This window comes from Haliotis cracherodii, unplaced genomic scaffold (genome assembly GCF_022045235.1).
Source record: "Haliotis cracherodii isolate W230 unplaced genomic scaffold, xgHalCrac1.p SCAF_11, whole genome shotgun sequence".
NCBI classification, from domain to species: Eukaryota; Metazoa; Mollusca; class Gastropoda; order Lepetellida; family Haliotidae; genus Haliotis; species Haliotis cracherodii.
This window is the reverse complement of record NW_027266266.1, coordinates 40,657,084-40,667,885: the sequence shown is the minus strand read 5'-3', so window position 1 is coordinate 40,667,885 and position 10,802 is coordinate 40,657,084. Positions and strand designations below refer to the sequence as shown.

Here is a 10,802-nt window from a genome sequence, read left to right as displayed (position 1 = left end):
AAATTACTCAATACATTTATAAGAAACTGCAAGCTCTGATGACTGAAAATAAACATGAACAAGTGTAAAATAATTCTTTTGAATGCCACAAGAAACAGTACGAAACCTCTTTTTGTCGCTGCAAGTTTTGCTTAGAAAATGTTAATACTTGCAAATATCCAGGCTTTATATTAAATTGGAACTGTAAACTGATGTAAACAAGAAATATCTCTGTGTAAAACCATCAAAAGCATCACATTTCAACAAAATCCAGATATTGTGGTTCATCTATACAATGTTCATTAACGATATTTGACACAACTGTACTTCCTATTTTAATATATGACTCCAAGTTAATGGGCTATAAAAATCTTTCTAAGATTGAACATTTTCATTATCGTTAAGTAGACGAATGATTCCTGTCAGAAGACAGGATGGAGACTCCTGGATATTACAGTGTAGACAACAGATTTTAATCTGGAAAATACTCATAACTGACAGTGTTAGTTCATAAAAGTTTGTTGGGCGGTCGGGTAGCCTAGTGGTTAAAGCGTTCGCTCGTCACGCTGAAGACCCGGGTTCGATTCCCGACATGGGTACAATGTGTGAAGCCCATTTCTGGTGTCCCCCGCCCTGATATTGCTGGAATATTGCTAAAAGCGGCGTAAAACCGTACTCAGTCAGTCAGTCAGTCATAAAATATTGTAGAATAATTTCACTGTGACTAATGTGCACTATAACTGGGAACATGAGCATCTGTACTGAGTAGTTATCTCTGTCTACAAGTTGGCTTAAGCATCTAATCAGATTACGTCTGGAGAGCAAGTACAAAAATGGAAGTCTGATATTTCAAATTCAAGGAATTCATTATAAAATCATGAAGGATAACATTGCATTGGAAATATACTTTGAAAAGCAGGGGTTCGTGAAATAAATGTTAATACCAGGTGCGGAGGGGGGAGGGGGAGGTCCTGATTTTGACACTTTCAAGGTAGGTCGACTATTCTGTCAATCTTATATATTGTGCTTATTATCATGATTTCCTTGAATTCATTCATTGTTTGCGGATGAACTAGCGCCTTAAACGCGATTAGTGTCTACGGGCTTTGGCCATGCTGGAAACTCGCGGAAGTCAGCATGCAGTACCAAATTTCCTTTACAATACATTGTACATGACTGCATATATTAAACACTGTTTCCCACAATGTCATTCTTAAATTCTAAATTGTTCATTTCCACTATGTAATATTGTATTAAACTGTATTATTGGGGAAATTTATACAAAAATAATGCAATTGACTCAATCTCATTGTCTCTTTGGACAATAAAACATGCTTAATATAAAGGTTCAATGAGAAAGTTAAATACACGTCGGGGACAGCTGCAGCGGATGTTGTCTTCCCATCCCATGGACTCCAACTGCCAGGAGCCAGCAGGATGTCACTGCTTCTAGAGACGCTGAACCTAATCTTTAACACGAAGCCCACCGGACGCAGTTTGCTGCTTCAACGACCTTCTCGGACAGGAAGCCATACATTCATCATCATGGCCTCGATAACGGTCAAATATTATCGACCCTGACATTTGTCCAGGAGAACGCGGTTAATAGGACGTGCTCCACATTGTTCTCCAATGCTGCACCTGTGTCCAGGGAGGCATCAATCATAGAGGCTTTCAGTGTCCAACATGTCAATCAAGCGAACAATGCATCCCCACTGAAGTAGGTCAAGGAATGATTTCACTGTCACCGAAATGGCAACAAGTATTCACAATAAACCATGAATAAAAAAGTATTTTTGTCACTCGATACCGTGTGTTTATTTTTTGCACACACTTTTAAAAATAAATACATGAATGAAGATCTATTCTACATTAAAATTAGAATATGAGTAACGGTGTGTATCTACCTCATGGTACTTTGTAATATGGGTTTTAAATTTTGCTTGTGATCTGCACAGGTTAACAGTATCGTCGATTTATATATTTTTTTCAATATAAATCATTCGTTGTAATTATTGGATTGAGATGTACATCTTGTCACAGTGTGTCACTGTTATCTGGAAATGTGTTGCTTGTTTAACGCTGCAGTCAATATTCCAGTTATATCACGACGGCCTTTGCTTTGTGAATCTGTGTCAGACGAACCAGTGACTGACATCATGAGCAAAGACGAGGTACGATGACTCCTAATCATCACCGTACTTCACAACCCAAAATGGTTTAGTGGTGTCTTACGATAATTATCCGGGTGTCAGGGATCTATTATCATCCGGGTAACCAAGGTGGTGTCTGGATTTGTTAATTCGCTGGCGGGGGTTATTGAACTTGTCGCTTCCTTTCAGTTTGGACGTTTCCGCTCGTTATCACAGGGATGGGGCACTGATGGCCTTTCGTCTAAGACGCCACAAATCGCTTCACAGAGTTTTTTCCCTCGGGCACGCCACAAACCTACGATTGCAGGTTCGAATCCCGGTTTGCTGTGATTATGTTTCTGGATTTTTCCGCAACATACTAGTGCTCGTGGCTTCCCTTTCACATCAAGCTGACATGCCGTTATAAAACTGAAATACTGTTCAAAGCGCCGTTACGAGCCAAATTCACTTATTACAATTCATAAAAATTTCAAACGGGGAATATCGGAAAGAAAATACACAAAATATTTTGATAAAACATTTACCTTTACTTCTTCATTTGTTTCAGATCTCATAGCCATCCCTCTCAACACACTCGTCATATGTCTTGCATACCGACTGCGGAGGTCCTTTAAAGCCTGTGATTATTACATAGTCAATCTGGCCATCTCGGACCTCGGACATCCGCTCATGGGGTACCCGATGACCATCGCTGCCACCTTTTCACACAGATGGACATTTGGAAAAATAGGTAAGACCGCACCCACAGAAACATTTCAGCTCATGGTCTATCGCCTAATGTTATGAAATGTACCCGATATTGCTGGAATGTTGCTAACAGCGGTGTTAAACTAAACTTACTCATTTGTGACGATAAAAACTAACAATTACAAATATAATATTTCAACCGATGAATGTTAACTTCGGTAATGATTATACAAAAGACAAAAACGGCATTTCTTTCTTAACGACTTTCGTAAAGATAGACATCTTGTCCAGATACAATATATGACATGAGACATATTTTTGAAATGTTTTCATAACAACATTGTGTTGGCGGTTCAGAAACTTAATAGTTTTCTAAGGAAACGGAATATAACAAAATGCTGTTCGATCTGCTCCAAGAAAAAAAATGGGTTCTAGATATATTCGTTTTGTATGGCTGCACATAACTCATTCGTATAAGATGGGAGTTCTAAGTAACATCTTTCGTGTATCACAGCCTAAGATATTTCTCTTGTGGCATAAAGATCAATGTATGTAGCGTAGCCCAGTAAAAAGTAAATGTTACTCTCGCAGACGGTAGTTTAAACATCAGTGCGTGAAGCATAGCCTTACATATATTCAATAGTTCAATCATAGAAGGCAGTATTCAGCATATCTTTGTAAATTCAAAATTTCCCATCTCTGGAATGTCAAAGTGATAATATCAATGTGAAGATTGCAATATCACTCATATTACCCCTGAATATAAATATTGATTTTTGTAGCAATATGTCCCTTGAAGTCTAGCACATCATCTCGTATGATTATTTCTTCCACAGGCTGTGATATAAATGGCTTTTTGGGCTTCTACTTCGGCGTGAACAGCATGACAACCCTCGGGGTGATGAGCTTGGTCCGCTACGTCTCAGTGAAGAGGCCAGCTTTAGGTCAGTGTGTGTGACGCTGTAGGGTATCGGCAACCGGGTTTGGTACAAACGTTCCAATGCTTCTTAAACAGGCAACTAAATTAGATCGAGTGGTCAGGCTACGTGGCTTGGCTACCACGGCGGCCCAAAATACTGGCTTATCTGCCCCAGGCTTCATAATGTACAGGCCATTCTGATACTGAGGTGTTAAGAAAAACGAGTTTTTCCAGGTGACCAATTGGCTTGCCTTTGCATGTGTTTATGACGAGTACCACCGGTTAGGCATGACACGCTCATCTTTTCGCGAACACCTGGTTTCATCACTTTTCATTAACACATGCTTATGGTATAGTCGGAATCGTACAATGGACTCTGCTTTTAGTGAAGCTTTCTTATGATTATGGAAATGATTTTGGCGCTTTTTATTTTCATAATTCTTACATATGTAACTCGTGTCTACTTGCATTCAGTTTAGTTACTCAATCTTAGGCACTATTCTGAAATGTTCAACACTAACACACATACTCGATAATGTCTTGCTGTCGAGTGATATTGTTTTTCTCGTGATTTGTCATCCAGTTACGTCTACTGTCGTCTACCTAATGTTTTCGTGTCTACTCACGTTTAGCTGCGTTACGCGTATACGAGGGGGGGGGGGGGGAGACACGGATGTCCACTCGTCTAAAAAGCCGCGATTGAGTTGCCAGAAACCTATGACTGTGGGTTCGAATCCCGGTTCGCCCCGATTATGCAATATCACGCCGGGGGACACCAGAAATGGGCTTCACACATTGTACCCATGTCGGGAATCGAACCCGAGTCTTTGGCGTGACGAGCGAACGCTTTAACCACTAGGCTACCCGACCGCCCCTACAATAAATGAATTAAGTCCTGACATGTGTGAGTACAACAGATGTATTCGATGACAGACGGACAGAAGGACATTACTATGTTCACACACATGAATCAAACTAACAATGTGTTGAAAACTTGAAAAATTTCGATAATCTCAACGTGTCAAAAATCAATTTAATGTCACACATTTGATTAGAAGATTAAACTTCCACAGAACAGAACTGGTTAACTCGCACGTTAGTTACAAAGTAACATCTATTTGGACACTGTCGTATAATAAAATTAATTTTGTTATTATATGTGTGTGTGTTCTGAACAATAACTTCATCGATTGCCCATGACATGTGGACACCTACACCTTTCTCACATTTAGTTTCAGTGGTTCTACTCAGGCATCACACATCCGCTGTAATGAAGAATGTCTCTTGTAAATAAAGCACTTGATCTGCAAAATTAATAAATAAAACGGACAATACTGTTTATAAATAATTATAAGAAATTCTGCTAACAGAAGAGACCAATGTTCGATTCCGATTATGTCATAAGCAAATGTTTATGAAACACTATAAAGAAATGATGATATTAGGTGTTCCCGAAAAGGTGAGGGTCTCCTGCCCCACCAGTGGCACCCGTCACAAACACATGCAAAGGCAAGTCAATTAAACCTGCACTGATACGTCAAATTTGGAAATGTCTTCAGGTGTATCGCTGATCTGATACCGTTAATAACCATCAAATAGACAATTCCCTTCTACTGAACCTGACCTAGAAATAAAGGAGACCAGGGAGACCGCCTCATCTGTTTTACATTTAGATCTATGCATAAAGATTCAGAGTGACAATACAAACTGTATGACTAGTGGGATGACTTCAACTTTCAAATTGTCAACTTTCCCTTTATGTCGATCAATATTCCTGCAGCTCCAGCCCTTAGAGTCTACAATTCACAACTTTTGAGGTACAATCGGACATGCACTTTCTATCAAGATTTCAAAGAGCGCCATACATCACATGGTTCAGAGGTTGTTTGATCAAGGTTATAACATCCAAGGCTTCAATAAAGCATTCAAAGTAGACATGTGAAGGACATTTCCAAATTTGAAGCATCAGTGACAAGAACGATGTCCGATGCAATTCCCTATTTTGACTTATAGCTTATGTTCCCGTGTTTTTATCAGGTGAAAAAATGACTTGAATTTGTATGCGTTTGTGACGGTTGTCACTGGTGTGGCAGGTACACTCTTTGATAGTGATTCATAAACACATGATATATTGTCGGATCGTACAATCGACTCCGCTTTTTGCAAACAATTCTTATAAATATGGCGCGTTTATTTCCATAATGCTAACATAATTATTTTAAAAGCTTTACCCAGACATTTAGTGTTGTATCCCTGATTTGTCCAAGAGTCGTATGTCGCTCTAAGAGTCTTCGTTGAAAGAGCATAGTGCACACTATTCGCTAATGGCTACTTTATTTGCTGTATTTAATTTGTCTGTGAGTCGGTGAATTAAGATCAAATTTATATAAAGCTTTAAGAGCATTATCTTCTTTCGAAAGATAATGTTCTCAACGTTTCTGAATAACTCCAGGAGACGAAATATTAATGTCTCAGTATAGTTTCAAAATCCATCTATAAAAACGGCAAATCGATACTAACAGAATACTCGAAAACTCGTTATAAATCGTGTCGGTTTTTGAGAATATTTCCCAGAAGGCTTGAACTATGGCGTACAAAACATAAGAGGTTAAACTTATAGGAAGGTTACAGTGCTCAATGCTGCATTCTCAGAACAATGTATTTTAAAGTTATCTATTGATCGTCCCGTCATAAATTGATAACGAAACATAAACAGTATATTGACTTCAATGAAGATGCTTTGTCATTTACAGATTCATACGTTTTTTTTACGTTTCTGTTTTTTTTCGTGAGTTGCGCGAAGGCCATCATACCCATAGTACAAAAATGGTTACACGTAGGGTTTTACAGAGTCATTTCTTTCTGAAGGGAAGCTATACTAGTATACAAGGGATTTATCTTACTATCAAGATTTAATTAAGGAACCTGGCTTATTTTAACAAGACACTAACATTTGTTGACTGATATAATCATTGTTATGTATAATAATTGTCATTTCCAGTTTTGGGAATTAAATCCTTCCGCTCACTTTCGTAGAGCACACAGTTGTATATGTCAAGTATTATTTCTTCTTCAATTACATTGCAATCTTTGCACAAAACAATAAACAAAGAACAATGAAGAACATGGTTTATTTTGGAGATTTGGACATGCGCTCGCAACTTGATGACGTCGAAAATTGCACGACCTTGTTTTGTTGGTGGGACGTGTCTAGTGAATGTTCCCTATAGATGCAGCTAGGCAAAGCAGAAAAACGCAATGGCCGAATGATCTCATCCATAAGTGAGAATTGGTAGAACAGGTACAGATGATCGAACTGTGAGAATATGCGGAAAAACCAAACTCTACCCATCTGGTCATACAATGGACTTGTCCAACATTTTCGAGGTCAGATTCTATTCAGGGAGTCCTCAATATTAAAATATGGGTAAATATTTTTAACACATTTTGGTACATTTAATATTTTCTTTTTTTACAGTTCAAGTACACAACCGGTGGAAAATCATCACCAGCTTGGTTGTTATCCATTCCTATGCCTTTTTTTGGGCCATCACCCCATTGGCCGGGTGGGGCATGTATGATGTAGAACGATATGGCCTCTCGTGTACCCTTCTGTGGAGTCACCCAAACAAATCGTATCTTATAAGCAGCTTTGTGTTCTGCCTAGCACTGCCTATAACGGCCATGGCCTTCAGCTACATCTCCATAACAAGCATAAGCACGGCAACCCGGCAGAAAATGTTACGTTGGAAACAAAACTCACGTTGGAAACAGTGGTCCCTACAGGAGCTTCGTCTGCTGAAAGTACGGTATTCTTGTAGCGTGGTCTTCGTAAATGTTAGCCCAACCTTCTTAAGTTACGACAGTTCATACATCTCCAATGCAATATTTCTGTCTTCCTTTTACTAAACCTTACGCCTAAAGGCACTCTGGTTATATTGTTTGAAATTCCTTATAAAATAATACGCGTCCAAATAGTTTGATTGCTTATATTATGAAGAAGAGGTTGTATATTTGTTCAAAAACATATAAATGATTATCGCAGGAAAAAACAGTGTTAATTTCAAATATCTAATTCAAGCTTATTCTGACACATCATTATTCTGTGTAATCGTCACATTGTTACTTATTTGACTGTTCACAGAACCATATAATTAAGGTGATATCAAAGTGATTTCAAAATGTGTTGAGACTATGTTCTCCTGACGATGATATTCCTGGTGACGTGAATACAAATTAATACTTTCTTCCTTTTGTTATTTTGTTACAATGGTGTGATAATTGGTACTTTGTAGATATCATATTTTCCTTTCAGGTAACTATTCTGATGCTATCGGTTTTTGTCCTGGCGTGGACACCCTACGCTATCGTCAGCATGGTAGAGGCCTTTGCGTCCAACGTCACAATCCCCATATATGTTGCCCTTGTGCCAGCCCTTTGTGCCAAAGCCTCTCACATCTTAGATCCGCTTATATATTTTGGAATGAATAAAAAGTTCAAGCGTTTGATGCCTTCGGTGTTCAACCTGTCAACACTCCAAGATGCAGAGCGCACGCCAAGCAGTCCAGCAGCATCAGCAACACCAAGGAAGATGATATTTGCCATGTAAGGCTTATCTGTGCTCATCCTTCATGCTCAATAGTTGTTCTTATGCTGTACAACGAATGCCTTTCAGAAGAGCATGTTCAATGTGTGATAACGTGGAAAACAAGAAGTTGCACTTGTGAAATTCCTCATTTATAAACAGGGATACAATTCTGTCTGTGCGGGGATACAAACAGTATTACTGTTATTTGTTGATGACAGGTGTCATCAACACGTACACATACCTCTTTATTTCTACCGTATTATCCATGGTTTATATTTGTACGTGAAAGTTTCGAAATCTCAGATGGATGTGAATATTTATGAAGCCGTGAGTGTTTACAAGTCGTTTTGTGGAAATATATTTCAACCGGCAGGGAATGATCAAAGAAAGAGATTTCGGAATATATGTTCAAACTTCATATATAAAATTCTGTTGTAACTATTTGTTCACAAATTCAACTTGTGTTATTAATTCTTTCACTTGACAATCATGCTGCCTAACGCACCATTACTGTGTGCGTGATCACCACAACAACATGTGTGTTCCATTATGGAACCTATTGAATGCTCTACTGAGTCATTCTTTGGAACCTGCATTGGGTCCTTCATGGAATCCTTCATTCAATCCTTTATGGAATCCTTCATTCAATCCTTTATGGAATGATTCTAGGATTTATATGACACATAACATAGAGATACATACATATCTTATGAACGTCGTCATGCATATGTTGCGATCCCTTCTCCCTGTCACATACATTTCTAAAGTGCTTTGTACGCTCATTAAGGTCACCATCTGTAACTCTGAAATTCCAGAATTATAGAAAAAAAGAACTGAGACTCTCATATCGCATAACAAAAGTACTAAAACAATCAAATCTATGTAATACATGCTACCATACAATCAAAGGTTACCGTAATTCTATGTCAGCTTTGGGAAAACAATATCCGTTCACAGATGTAGTTATATATAAGTCACGCATTCTTTTGGAAAATATTGGGATAACATCTAATTTTAAATATTATCATTTCCCATAGCAAAACATCCATTTGTGCTAATTAAAACGTATATATACATTTGATCAAAATTGGTCGATTATATTTATTTTAGTTTTATAACTGGAGAAACCACTTTGGCGAAACTCATTTGATATGAGATTAATACAATGAAATACGCTTGTCTCTGACTAAAATGTACATATGGCACAGTTTTATGTGTTAACATTGTATCTAGGGACATGCATATATGAAGCTCGCGAAAAAGCTTTCAATCTTAATAATGTACAGAAAATGTGTGACAAAATGTGTGACCAATTCTTAAAAATATTCGATGATGGTGTTATTCACAACTCATCTTTCAAGGTGGTTATGTTTTTTGTTTTTATGTTTCATTTGCTATCTCTAGATTTCAGTGAAGAGGCCATAGTACGATTACAACTATATCATAAGCATGGGGAAGTTGAAGTCATCCCTCTTGTTAGGCAGCCTTGTCGATAGTTTTTGTCACTTTGAATCAGATGAGGCGGCTTCACTGGTCTCTTTTATGTCTTGTGCCGGTTAAACCAGTGAAAGGGAATTGGCTGTTTGACTATCATCGCATTAGCAACGATTCAAGCAATGCGAACAAGATGAAGTACAGTTAATCAGGTCTACTCTCGCGAATTACTGGGTATAACTTCTACCACAGAATTCCGATGAGGTTAAAAGCGGTTGTTTTCGCGGTATCATCAGTATTTCGTAGGTATTCATAAACACGTATTCTTGAGATATGTCGAAATCGCACAATCAACTCTACGTTTAACAGAGATGTCTGGTCTATATGGACATGATTTTGTCGCAATCTACAATCTATTCTGCTCCTAGCAAAGATGTCTTATGAACATGGAAGTGGTTTTACCGCTTTTGTTTAAAGAACACGAACATTTGTGCTACAGTAACGCCCTTACATTAACATAGACTTCCGATTATCGAAGCGTTAAGATCGGTTTCTGGAACAGGGTCCGTTCACTGTCACAGCATGTGATGTATGAAATTGCTTACATCAAATACACCAACACATGGCGGTTGGTTTAAAGGGTTTGTCTCACTTCAAAAGTAATATTGAACAACAACAAAAGTAAAGAACAAAGTGTATAAAGCTACAAAGAAAGGAACTTTCTTTTGATTTTGAAGCATGTTATGGCCTTTTCAAGCGAAAAAATCTATCCATGAACCGGAATTAAATGTTACCTCTAGTTTTGAAAGATAATTAAACTGGTTATGAATAGACATCAATCAGTACGTAAGCAGTCTGAATGTTATAATATTTGTTCGTTATACTTTACATAATTGCGTCATACGACTCTTGCTCAGAAGTTGTTTGATCAAGGTTACAACATTCAAGGCCTCAGTAAAGCTTTCAAAAGGTTTTATTGAAGACATGTGGGGGACATTTCCAAATCTGAGGCATCAGTGACAAAATGATGCACGATGCAGTT

At 38.0% G+C, this 10,802-nt stretch overlaps 1 protein-coding gene across 1 annotated transcript; it reads left to right on the top strand.

Moving 5' to 3' along the window:
* Positions 1–1,731: 1,731 nt before the first annotated feature.
* LOC139455099 (opsin-5-like) lies at positions 1,732–8,347 on the top strand. Its single transcript, XM_071236669.1, has 5 exons — positions 1,732–1,741; positions 2,680–2,862; positions 3,656–3,763; positions 7,217–7,542; positions 8,054–8,347. The coding sequence occupies exons 1-5, from the start codon at positions 1,732–1,734 to the stop codon at positions 8,345–8,347; spliced, it is 921 nt and encodes a 306-aa protein (XP_071092770.1).
* Positions 8,348–10,802: the final 2,455 nt, after the last annotated feature.